The sequence below is a fragment of the Triticum urartu genome, chromosome 4 (genome assembly GCF_003073215.2).
Source record: "Triticum urartu cultivar G1812 chromosome 4, Tu2.1, whole genome shotgun sequence".
Classification (NCBI taxonomy): domain Eukaryota; kingdom Viridiplantae; phylum Streptophyta; class Magnoliopsida; order Poales; family Poaceae; genus Triticum; species Triticum urartu.
Genome location: NC_053025.1, coordinates 97,705,611 through 97,719,022, shown reverse-complemented (window position 1 = coordinate 97,719,022; position 13,412 = coordinate 97,705,611). Strand labels below are relative to the sequence as shown.

The following is a 13,412-nucleotide window of genomic DNA, read 5'->3' as shown; positions in this document are numbered from 1 at the left end:
TAGAAGAAGGAGTACAAGCATGGGGTTACAACGCTAACGAGTCCATGTACGCACTAGGCATGGTGTACAAGCGAAGGAGCACAACAGAAAGGGGATGCTCAGCCCCACTACCTAAACTAGAGGCTAAGCGCCGGGGAGAATGTGTTGTAGTCCGGTGGCGCCCGCCTTTGCCCACAGGCGTGCCTCGTCCTTGACGGTCTCAGAGGTGAAGGTGATTGATGGTGTCGCTCCGTCAAATATGCAGGCGTTGCGGTGTTTCCAAATCCACCAAGCAGAAAGGATGACGAGGGAGGATAGACCCTTGCGCATAGGACTCGACGCGAGGTCGAGAGAGGATTGCCACCACAGCTGAAAAGGCGTGTCCGGGGCAGGGAGGCCGATGGGCACACGTGCCCAACCGAGGATCTCGTGCCAAACTTGGCGAGAGAAAGAGCATCCGACAAGTAGATGATGCATGGTCTCCTCCTCCTGGTCGCACAGGACGCAGGCACCGTCATGGGGCAGTCCGCGGCGAGCGAGGCGCTCCGCGATCCAGCAGCGGTCTTGCATGGCTAGCCATAGAAAAAACTTGACTCGTAGGGGGGCCCAAGGACGCCAGGTGAGCCGCCAGAAGGGGTCTTCACAAGCTCCAATGAATAAAGCTTTGTAGCAGGAACTCGCAGTGTAAGTAGCGGAGGAAGTCCACCGCCAACGCAGCTTGTCTGGCTCGCTGGTGAGAAGAGTGTGCCGCAGCAGGCGCCAAAGCTCGACGTACTGCACCATGGCTGCCGGCCCAAGCGCCCCTCTGATGTCCCGCACCCAAGAGCGCTGAAGTAGGCCGTCACGTACACAACGTTCCTTCTGAAGACGCCTGGGGACGAGAGCGAGAACAAGGGGAGCGATCTCGGCCACAGACCTGCCGTCGACCCAGTGGTCGGTCCAAAACCTGCAAGCATCTCCAGAACCTAGCTGCCACGTCGTGGAGGCTCTGAAAATAGCACTTGCGTCCGCGTCATGGGGGATATGGAGGTGGCTCCAGGGACGAGAGGCGTCAGTACGCTGCAGCCAAAGCCAGCGAACACGGAAAGAAATGCCTGTACGTTGAATGTCACGGATGCCTAGGCCACCCAGAGAGATGGGTCGGCAGACGCCTGCCAGTTGACGAGGCACTGGCCACCATTGGCCTTATCAGATCCTGCCCAAAGAAATCCTCGGATGATCCGGTTCACGTTCTTGATGGCAGTGGTGTTGAAGGCGATGGCGGTGAGAAAGTAAGTAGGAATGGCACTGAGGACATGGCGCACAAGGGATAGGCGATCTCCCTTAGAGAGCATGGATGCTCGCCATGTGGAGAGCTTGCGTCCAAGCTTGTCGATGATCGGCTGCAAACTCGCGGAAGAAGCCTTGCGAACAGAGAGGGGCAGCCCGAGGTAGGGGATAGGGAAGTGAGCAAAGGGTCACTGCATCTCCGCGGCGATCGTAGCAATGTGGTCGCCGGTGCATTGGATCGGAGTGGCCGAACACATGAGCTGCTTGATTAGCAGACCGATAACAATGTTTATAGATGACCTTTCCCTATAGCCGTAGCCGTATCCACATACTCCGCAAAAATTGCTGCCTATAAGAATAGTGTTCGTCAACGTACTGTAAAATGGAAACTTCTCTATCAATCAGATGAGGCACAAGTCCATCCACTTGACCGTTTTCCTTGACCCTGTCTATAAAAATGGTCAACATATCAACCAACTATATTAAAAAGGAGAGAAGACATCAAATCCCCTTGCGTCAATCCCTTGTGAGGAGAGGAGACAGTAATCCAAGTGGTACGCGGCGCCTTTTTTTTTTTGGAGGAATCTAGTTAAACGCGGCATCGGAATTTCTAACTAAACGCGGTATGGAAATCTAGTTGCTGGCCCTCGATCCGGCGTCCATACTCATATACTACCGCAAGGGGCTTCCGCTTGTTTTTGCTCTCTTCGGTTAATAATATATCGCAGAGGAAAGTTGTTACAGGCTATTAACCTAGGTCGTTGGCACCCGAAAAACTCGCGTCCGGCGCCGTCGCCATCGTCGTCGCCCGATGGCCAAGGAAGGAGACGAGCCGCCGGACTTGGAGAGGGGGTCCAGGCCCGGGTCCGTAGTCATCGTCGTCGTTGCGCCACCAGCAAACTTCGGCGCCCGGCCAAGGTCCTCCGCTGCCTCCGGCGGAGAAGACGACGACGACGATCGCAAGATGCCGAACTACGTACGTCCACACACACACGCATAGATAGACGACAGATATCTACTCGGAAACGTGTGGCTCACATAGGTGTTCCATCCGCTGCAGGTTTGGGTGCCTCTGCAGCTGCTGCTGACGGCGGTCGCGTGCTGCCCGCTGCTGGCGCTGGTTATGACGCGGACGGACTGGGTGGAGAAGGTCGTCTTCTCCGCCGTTCTGCTGCCCACCGTCGTCGGCGTCTTCTTCTTCCTGCGCGCCGTGTGCAAGAGGCCGCGCATGGCCGTCGTTGCCAGCATGATCAAGAGATAGAGCCCTGGTCGGCTCGCTTCAGCATCTGACGTCCACATACATGAGCACTAACCACATCCACACGACACACATCGTATGCTTTGAAGTGTTATATAAGAGAGACCTATACACGTGGTGTGTACTAGGTGTATGATTTGATGTTTAGGGGTCCAACTCATGCGCGTGTGGTCGTGCTTGTGTGTTTGTTAATAGATGTGTTAGTGCCACTGTCAGTCTTATATGTGTATACTTTTTTTCCTTTTTTTTGTGGTGTTATAAGCTTCAGAGTGAAGATTACTTCAACCAAAACAAAAGGAGGATATGTTGAAATCATTATTACTGCAAGAATGTGTCTAGACCGCCTATCGACTTCAGCATCGTAATTGGCCTAATTGCGGCATGTGCCACTTATTGAAGCGCGAACCGGATTCTGCGGTTCACCTCATGTTAAAATGTCGTTTTGTGGTTCGGATCTGAAATATTAGCAGCGACTGGCTTTGTATGTATTACCCTCTCCGGCATCTGGACAGTTGTCAATCCGCTCCCAGAATATATCTATATACATCCGGTTTAAAAAAAAGTTAGAACATCTTATATTTGTGAACGCGGGAGTAGGTTTGGACTAAAAACCCATCCATTCCAGACACAGATTTGAGTTGTACTGGGTATGGCTTGTTGGTTTCATGGAGGTTTTGAGAAGCTTGGATAATTCTAACCGGCCCTCTATGAACAGTAAATTCAAAACAAATGCAAAAGAAATAAAAAAATCTGAAACTTTGGGACATTGAACATCATGAAACTTTTGATGATCCTGAAAAGTTTTAGCTAAAAATAACATTCGAAGAGCACTCCAATAAAAAACAAAATCATTGTTCAAAGTTTATGTACATTTTTTAGCAGTGATTTTGTTTTTTTGGTGAGGGCTCCACAAAGGTTATTTGTCGCTAAAACTTTGCAGGAACATCAAATCTTTGATCCTTGAAAGTTTCAGATTTTTTTGATTTTTTTCAATTTTATATGAATTTACTATTCATGAGGGTGTAGGGGCACCCGGGAGCTGTTAGACATTTCTCTTTGAAACATACTAAAATGAACGGAGTTGCAGCTTTTGAACGGATGCAAGTTAAACATCTCCTCAAGCACACGTCAAAAAATTGAACTGTGCATAGGTTTGGAACATAATAATATGCACTGTGGCCCTTTGTTGACGGATGCATGGCACAACAATTACCCAGCAACATTGCATGTCTGACTATTATGCTTTCATGTTTTCAACGATGTATGAACATTTATTGCCGCAACTACACAATCAAGCTAGAGCTCAACCCTGTCCTAGGTTCCAGCTGAAGACATGAACTTCTTGTTGCAATCTAGGAGGCAAAATTTAACGTCTGATCAAAGAAATGATAAAGCGACTCTCATCATACTTATGAACTTATCCTATCAGAGGCATGTGGAAAGAACAGTGCCACATAGTCTTCAAAGGGTTGTGACGCTCATTTGTGACCTTGGTTATCTACTCACCCTGAAGCAGTAAAATGGATGCAAGCCAGAGCCTGTGATCTCTGGAGGGCCTTAGCGTTTGATCATCCCACCATTCCCCTTGAACTAAAATAAACACGCAGAAATTTCCTTTTTAGAGCTCGAGAAAAACACATTTTTCTTTATACTGTTCTCCCTCAAAATTGAGCGTTGGTAGGCCGAAAATTCCCCACTTCGTCAACATGAGAAAACCAACATCTTTTCCTGGCCGAGCACTCGATCTCGTAACGATCTAACAGTACACAAATCCGCAACCCATGCGACACCGGGCATGAAGCACCAAGGTGGTAGAGGCAAACAATGAAACTAGAGTGGGGAGTGCTTACCCCGACATAGTTGATGAGCTTGGCAATGTCGCGCTTGGGGTCTGGGGCCGCATCCGCCTCCACACGTTCCGCCGCCATCCCGTCTCGGCCGGGATCCACTGCTATCGCACTGCCTAGGGTTCCGCAGGGCTGTGAGGTGCGGAAAATGCCGGCGGCTATGTGACGCCCTCGGTTCAATCGTACACTAATCATACACGTAAATGTGTACGATCAAGATCAAGGACTCACGGGAAGATATCACAACACAACCTAGACACAAATTGAAATAATACAAGCTTTATATTACAAGCCAGGGACCTTGAGGGCTCGAATACATAAGTTCGAATACACAAGAGTCAGCGGAAGTAACAATATCTGAGTACAGACATAAGTTAGACAAGTTTTGCCTTAAAAAGGCTAGCACAAAAGCAACATTGATCGAAAAGGCAAGGCCTCCTGCCTGGGAGCCTCCTAACTACTCCAGGTCGTCAGCGGCCATCACGTAGTAGTAGGCACCCTCGGGGTAGTAATAGTCATCAGTGGTGTCGTCTGACTCCTGGGAGCCGTCATCTGGTCGCAACAATTGGGTATATGGGAAAAAGAGGTAGCAAAGCAACTGTGAGTACTCATCCAAAGTACTCGCAAGACTTACATCAGATCTAAACTAAGTATGCATCTATATCAAAGAAAATGGGCTGTATCTATGGACTAAACTGCAGAATGCCAGAAGAGAAGGGGAAAGCCTAGCCTATCGAAGACTAGCATCTTCAAGCATCTTCGAGCATCTTGCAGCATATAGAAGAGTACAGATCAACATAATATAAAGCAGTAGTAGTGTTATCAACCTCGGCCAGAGATCCTTTCTCGACTCCCTGCGAGAAAGCAATCCTAGAGCCATACTATCCAGTTATCACCTTAAGTATCCAGTTCTAGTTGTATCGATCGGGATACAATTCCAAGTGTCCGTTACCGTTGGACAGGCTATCGATAAATGTTTTCTTTCCTGCAAGGGTGCACCAACTTACCCACCATGCTCGATTAACTCCGGCCGGACACACTTTCCTGGGTCATGCCCGGCCTCGGCCAAACAATAGGCCGCAACCCGACCTAGGCTTAATAGAGAGGTCAAGCACGCCGGACTAAACCTATGCCCCAGGGGTCTTGGGCCATCGCCCCGGGAACTCCTGCACGTTGCGTGGGCGCCCGGTGAGTAGACCTAGCTACCTCTTTAAAAAGGCAGGAGCTTACCAGTCCAACCCGGCATGCGCCGCTCAGTCGCTGACGTCTAATAAGTTTCGGCTGATGTATACGACGCATAACGCCTATACAATGCCCACATGATGGTTAGTGCTATCAGGCCAGAGGCCCCTTGGATCAAATATCCAAACCGTTAGTGCGTTGGTAGTGCGGTCGCGAACAGAGACTCACGAAAGATATGACCCCGTCGCCCCGTCTCGAGTACTTGCGGCAAGGGCTAAGAATGCTCGGCCACGCCTCGTAAGTATCTCGCGGGCACCTTCCAGGTCAACCCGACTCCACATCACTCGTGGGTACTGATAACCCACAAGTATAGGGGATCACAACAATTTTCGAGGATAGAGTATTCAACCCAAATTTATTGATTCGACACAAGGGGAGCCAAAGAATATTCTCAAGTATTAGCAGCTGAGTTGTCAATTCAACCACACCTGAAAACTTAATATCTGCAGCAAAGTGTTTAGTAGCAAAGTAACATAATAGTAGTGGTAACGGTGGTAAAAGGTAATGGTAGCAAAAGTAATATTTTTGGTGTTTTGTAGTGATGATAACAATAGCAACAAAAAAGTAACAAAAGCGAAGAACAATATATGGAAAACTCATAGGCAATGGATCGGTGATGAAGAATTATGCCGGATGTGGTTCATCATGTAACAGTCATAACATAGGGTGACACAGAACTAGCTCCAATTCATTAATGTAATGTAGGCATGTATTCTGAATATAGTCATACATGCTTATGGAAAAGAACTTGCATGACATCTTTTGTCCTACCCTCCCGTGGCAGCGGGGTCCTATTGGAAACTAAGGGATATTAAGGCCTCCTTTTAATAGAGTACCGGACCAAAGCATTAACACATAGTGAATACATGAACTCCTCAAACTACGGTCATCACCGGGAGTGGTCCCGATTATTGTCACTTCGGGGTTGCCGGATCATAACACATAGTAGGTGACTATAGACTTGCAAGATAGGATCAAGAACTCTCATATATTGATAAAAACATAATAGGTTCAGATCTGAAATCATGGCACTCGGGCCCTAGTGACAAGCATTAAGCATAGCAAAGTCATAGCAACATCAATTTCAGAACATAGTGGATACTAGGGATCAAACCCTAACAAAACTAACTCGATTACATGATAAATCTCATCCAACCCATCACCGTCCAGCAAGCCTACGTTGGAATTACTCACGCACGGCGATGCGCATCATGAAATTGGTGATGGAGGATGGTTGATGATGACTATGGCGACGGATTCCCCTCTCCGGAGCCCCGAACGGACTCCAGATCAGCCCTCCCGAGAGAGTTTAGGGCTTGGCGGCGGCTCCGTATCGTAAAACGCGATGAATCCTTCTCCCTGGTTTTTTTCTCCCCGAAAGTGAATATATGGAGTCAAGGTTGAGGTCAGTGGAGCGTCAGGGGGCCCACGAGGCAGGGGGCGCGCCTAGGGGGTAGAGCGCGCCCCCACCCTCGTGGACAGGTGGAGCCCCCCTGACGTGGATCTTCCTTCTAGTATTTTTTATATATTCCAAAATAATTCTCCGTTGATTTTCAGGTCATTCCGAGAACTTTTATTTCTGCACAAAAATAACACCATGGCAATTCTACTGAAACAGCATCAGTCCAGGTTAGTTCCATTCAAATCATGTAAGTTAGAGTCCAAAACAAGGGAAAAGTGTTTGGAAAAGTAGATACGACGGAGACGTATCAACTCCCCCAAGCTTAAACCTTTGCTTGTCCTCAAGCAATTCAGTTGATAAACTAAAAGTGATAAAGAAAAACTTTTACAAACTCTGTTTGCTCTTGTTGTTGTAAATATGTAAATCCAGCATTCAAGTTTTCAGCAAAGATTATGAACTAACCATATTCACAATAATATTTAGGTCTCATGTTTACTCATATCAATGACATAATCAACTAGCGAGCAATAACAATAAATCTCGGATGACAACACTTTCTCAAAACAATCATGATATGATATAACAGGATGGTATCTCGCTAGCCCTTTCTGAGACCGCAAAACATAAATACGGAGCACCTTTAAAGATCAAGGACTGACTAGACATTATAATTCATGGTAAAAGAGATCCAGTCAAGTCATACTCAATGTAAACTAACAGTAATGAATGCAAATGACATCGGTGCTCTTCAGCTGGTGCTTTTTAATAAGAGGGTGATGACTCAACATAAAAGTAAATAGATAGGACCTTCGCAGAGGGAAGCAAGGATTTGTAGAGGTGCTAGAGCTTGGTTTTGAAATAGATATGAATAATATTTTGAGCGGTATACTTTCATTGTCAACATAACAACCGAGAGATGGCGATATCTTCCATGCTACACACATTATAGGCGGTTCCCAAACAGAATGGTAAAGTTTATACTTCCCCTCCACCAACAAGCATCAATCCATGGCTTGGTTGAAACAACGAGTGCATCCAACTAACAACAGTCCCGGGGGAGTTTTGTTTGCAATTATTTTGATTTGATTTGCATAAAGCATGGGACTGGGCATCCTGGTGACCAGCCATTTTTTCATGAGTGAGGAGCGGAGTCCACTCCTATTGAGAATAACCCGCCTAACATGGAAGATACGGACAACCCTAGTTGATACATGAGCTATTCGAGCATACAAAACATAATGTTTATTTGAAGGTTTAGAGTTTGGCACATACAAATTTACTTGGAACGGCAGGTAGATACCGTATATAGGTAGGTATGGTGGACTCATATGGAATAACTTTGGGTTTATGGAATTGGATGCACAAGCAGTATTGCCGCTTAGTACAGGTGAAGGCTAGCAAAAGACTGGGAAGCGACCAGCTAGAGAGCGACAACAGTCATGAACATGCATTAGAATTAATCAACACCTAATGCAAGCATGAGTAGGATATAATGCACCATGAACATAAATATCGTAGAGGCTATGTTGATTTTGTTTCAACTACATGCGTAAACATGTGTCAAGTCAAGCCACTCGAATCGTTTAAAAGAGGATACCACCCTATCATACCACATCACAACCATTTTAATTGCATGTTGGCATGCAAGATAAACCATTATAAACTCCTAGCTAATTAAGCATGGCATAAGCAACTATAATCTCTAATTGTCATTGCAAACAAGTTTATTCATAATAGGCTGAATCATGAACGGTGAACTAATCATATTTACAAAAACAAGAGAGGTCGAGTTCATACCAGCTTTTCTCATCTCAATAAGTTCATCATATAATCATCATTATTGCCTTTCACTTGCATGACCGAATAGTGTGGATGATAATAATAATAGTGCACGTGCATTGGACTAAGCTGGAATCTGCAAGTATTCAATTCAAGAGAGAAGGCAAGGTAATATGGGCTCTTTGTTAGATCAACAATAATGCATATAAGAGCCACTCAACATTTTCATTACGGTCTTCTCCTATCGACCCCCAAAGAACAAGAAAGAAATAAAACTATTTACACAAGAAAGCTCCCAACAAGCAAAAGAAGAACGAGAAATCTTTTTGGGGTTTCTTTTTAATTACTACTACAAGCATGGAAAGTAAACTAATTAAAATCTACAACTAAATTTTTCTATTTTTCTTAAGGTTTATCAAACACACAAGAAGAAAGCTTAAAACAGAAAATAAACTAGCATAGATAGTACAATGAAAAAGTATGAGCACCGACAACTAGCAATGAGTGTGTGAACATGAATATAATGTCAGTGAGAAATACGTACTCCCCCAAGCTCAGGCTTTTGGCCTAAGTTGGTCTATGGCCACGGCTGGCCTGGTGGATATCCAAAGTTATAGTTGGGGTTGTACTGAGATGCAACAGCTATTGCCTCATGAGTTGCCGCTTGGAGACGGGCCGTCTCCATCCTCCTCTTATACTCGTCCGCCTCTTCCCTGGTTATAACATATCTCCCTTTTGCCTGAGAGTCAAAGAGAGCAGGAGCAGGGAGAGCGACGTGATAGGTGCATCATCTGTCAAAGATTAGTCTGTACTAGAGGAACTAATCATTCCTCTCAACCAACTGATGACGAACCATGGCCTCATAATCTAAATAAACAGGAGGCAACTCAATATCATACCCACGTATGGGTATATCAAGAAAATTATCTAGACAGGTTGCATAAATTCCACCAAAGAAATCTCCATGAATACGATTATTATGCAACCTACGTGCAATGATAGCCCCCAAGTTGTACTGTTTATCTCCTAAAACAGTGCTTCTGAGAACGCTAAGATCAGGCACACACATGTGACATGCTTCATCTTTACCATTACTGCATCTACCTATGAAGAGAGCAAAATAATGCATAGCAGGAAAATGAATGCTCCCTATGGTAGCTTATGTTATGTCTCTAGATTCCCCCATAGTTATACTAGCAAGAAAATCTCTAAATTCAGATTTGCGAGGTTCATTAGGACTACCCCATTGTGGAAGTTTGCAAGCAGTGTTAAAATCCTCTAAATCCATAGTATAAGAATTTTCATAAAGATCAAACAGGACAGTTTGAGAACTGCGTGATGATGAAAATTCAAACCTCCTCACAAAGGAATCAGTGAGATAGTGGTATTGGCGGCACTTATCTGCCTCGAAGCTCTCAAGATCGGCATTATGCACATATGCGTTAAATTCTTCCTTGATTCCTGCTCGGTCCATAAAGTCCTCTGACGGCCATTCACAAGCCCGCACCTGAGCTTCCCTTGGTGGTTCATCATCGGCATCGCGTATTGCGAGCATGGGTCCTTGCTTCCTTGAAGGACCACCTTGGTACATTTTCCTAAACATATTTCTTCCTCTGAAAAACTTCTGAAATTTTAGTAACTTCAAAATAAAAGTGAACCAAACTCAACTAAATTGATAGCAACTACTCCCACAAGTGCCTAGAGGATATATCATGCATTAAAACTACTTTTAACCATATAAGTTTGACATGCAAGCTCAAGAACAGGGTCACCTAAGCAGAAAAATATGAAATTAATAAAGCACTAGAACAAAAACTAATTGGACCATTGGAGGAGTCACATACCAAGGAACAATCCCCCAAAGCAGTTTTTTGAATGGACCTTTGAGCAAGGAGATCGAAAATGGCAGCAAAATGAGCTTGGACTCGGGTTTGAGCTGGTTGGTGATTTTTGTGGGAGGAAGAAGGGGTGTGTGGTAGATGGAATAAGTGGAGGGGAGCCACCGTGGGCCCATGAGGCAGGGGGCGCGCCTAGGGGGTGGGGCGCGCCCTGGACCCTCATGGCCAGGTGCTTGCTCCCCCTGCTGTGTTCTCAGTGCCAGATATTCTCAAATATTCCAGAAAAAATCATATTTAATTTTCAGGGCATTTGGAGAACTTTTATTTTTGGGGTATTTTTTATTGCATTGACAATTCAAAAAACAGATAGAATATACTATTTTTTCTTTATTTCAACTAAATAACAAAAAGTAAAAAGAGGGTACAGAGAGTCGTGTTTTCTAAATTCATCCATCTCATTCTCATCAAAAGGAATCCACTAAAAAGGTTGATTAGGTCTTGTTAACAAACTCATTCTGAGTAACATGGAACCGGAGAATTTTCGAATAACACTAGGTTACCTCAACGGGGATATGCACATCCCCAAAAATAAGAATATCATATTTCTTCTTGACAGTAGGAAGAGGAAATTCAAAACCTCCAAAAATAATCGATGGAATTTTTCCAATAGAGTTTATACTATGAACTTGAGGTTGTTCCCTCTGAAAGTGTACTGTATGCTCATTGCCATTAACATGAAAAGTGACATTGCCTTTGGTGCAATCAATAATAGACCCTACAGTATTCAAAAAGGGTGTTCCAAGAATAATAGACATACTATCGTCCTCAGAAATATCAAGAATAACAAAGTCCGTTAAAATAGTAACGTTTGCAACCACAACAGGCACATCCTCACAAATACCGACAGGTATAGCAGTTGATTTATCAGCCATTTGCAAAGATATTTCAGTAGGTGTCAACTTATGCAAATCAAGTCTACGATATAAAGAGAGAGGCATAACACTAACACCGGCTCCAAGATCACATAAAGCAGTTTTAACATAGTTTCTTTTAATGGAGCATGGTATAGTTGGTACTCCTGGATCTCCAAGTTTCTTAGGTATTCCACCCTTAAAAGTATAATTAGCAAGCATGGTGGAAATTCCAGCTTCCAGTATCTTTCTTTTATTTTTAACAATTTCTTTCATATATTTAGCATAAGGATTCATTTTGAGCATATCAGTCAAACGCATACGCAAGAAGATAGGTCTAATCATTTCAGCAAAGCACTCAAAATCCTCATCATCCTTTTTCTTGGATGGTTTAGGAGGAAAAGGCATGGATTTCTGAACCCATGATTCTCTTTCTTTACCGTGCTTCCTAGCAACAAAGTCTCTCTTATCATAACGTTGATTCTTTGATTGTGGGTTATCAAGATCAACAACAGGTTCAATCTCTACATCATTATTATTACTAGGTTGAGCATCAACATGAACATCATCATTAACATTATCACTAGGTTCATGTTCATTACCAGATTGCGTTTCAGCATTAGAAATAGAAATATCATTGGGATTCTCAGGTGTGTCAACAGCAGGTTCACTAGAAGCATGCAAAGTCCTATCATTTTTATTTTTCTTCCTTTTAGAAGGACTAGGTGCCTCAATATTATTTCTCTGAGAATCTTTCTCAATTCTCTTAGGATGGCCCTCGAGATACAAAGGTTCCTGAGTCATTTTACCACCTCTATGTTGGAAATATGCCCTAGAGGCAATAATAAAATGGTTATTATTATATTTCTTTGTTCATGACAATTGTCTATTGTTCATGCTATAATTGTGTTATCCGGAAATCGTAATACATGTGTGAATACATAGACCACAACACGTCCCTAGTGAGCCTCTAGTTGACTAGCTCGTTGATCAAAAGATAGTCATGGTTTCCTGACTATGGACATTGGATGTCATTGATAACGGGATCACATCATTAGGAGAATGATGTGATGGACAAGACCCAATCCTAAGCATAGCTCAAAGATCGTGTAGTTCGTTTGCTGTAGCTTTTCTGAATGTCAAGTATCATTTCCTTAGACCATGAGATTGTGCAACTCCCGGATACCGTAGGAGTGCCTTGGGTTTGCCAAACGTCACAACGTAACTGGGTGACTATAAAGGTACATTACAGGTATCTCCGAAAGCGTCTGTTGGGTTGGCATGAACCGAGACTGGGATTTGTCACTCCGTATGATGGAGAGGTATCTCTGGGCCCACTCGGTAATGCATCATCATAATGAGCTCAATGTGATCAAGTGGTTGATCACGGGATCATGCATTACGACATGAGTAAAGAGACTTGCCGGTAACGAGATTGAACGAGGTATTGGGATACCGACGATCGAGTCTCGGGCAAGTAACGTACCGATTGACAAGGGGAATTGTATATGGATTGATTGAATCCTCGACATCGTGGTTCATCCGATGAGATCATCGAGGAGCATGTGGGAGCCAACATGGGCATCCAGATCCTGCTGTTGGTTATTGACCAGAGAGTCGTCTCGGTCATGTCTGCATGTCTCCTGAACCCGTAGGGCCTACACACTTAAGGTTCGGTGACGCTAGGGTTGTTAGGAAGACTTGTATGTGATTACCGAATGTTGTTCGGAGTCCCAGATGAGATCTCGTATGTCACGAGGAGTTCCGGAATGGTCCGGAGGTGAAGATTTATATGTAGGAAGTTGTCATACGGTCACCGGAAAGGTTCGGGGGCATATCAGTATTGTACCGGGGCCACCGGAGGGGTTTCGGGGGTCCACCGGGAGG

The 13,412-nt window shown here is 44.6% G+C and overlaps 1 protein-coding gene across 2 annotated transcripts; it reads left to right on the top strand.

The window, feature by feature from the left end:
• Positions 1 to 1,743: 1,743 nt before the first annotated feature.
• On the top strand, positions 1,744 to 2,969 carry LOC125553623. 2 transcript variants are annotated; one of them, XM_048717381.1, is made up of 3 exons: positions 1,744 to 1,871; positions 1,993 to 2,224; positions 2,309 to 2,969. In XM_048717381.1, the coding sequence occupies exons 2-3, from the start codon at positions 2,060 to 2,062 to the stop codon at positions 2,507 to 2,509; spliced, it is 366 nt and encodes a 121-aa protein (XP_048573338.1). In that variant the 5' UTR covers positions 1,744 to 1,871; positions 1,993 to 2,059; the 3' UTR covers positions 2,510 to 2,969. The 2 variants fall into 2 exon arrangements, with proteins under 2 accessions (XP_048573338.1, XP_048573337.1); XM_048717380.1 differs by lacking the exon at positions 1,744 to 1,871 and having other exon boundaries at positions 1,882 to 2,224.
• The last annotated feature ends 10,443 nt before the right edge of the window (positions 2,970 to 13,412 follow it).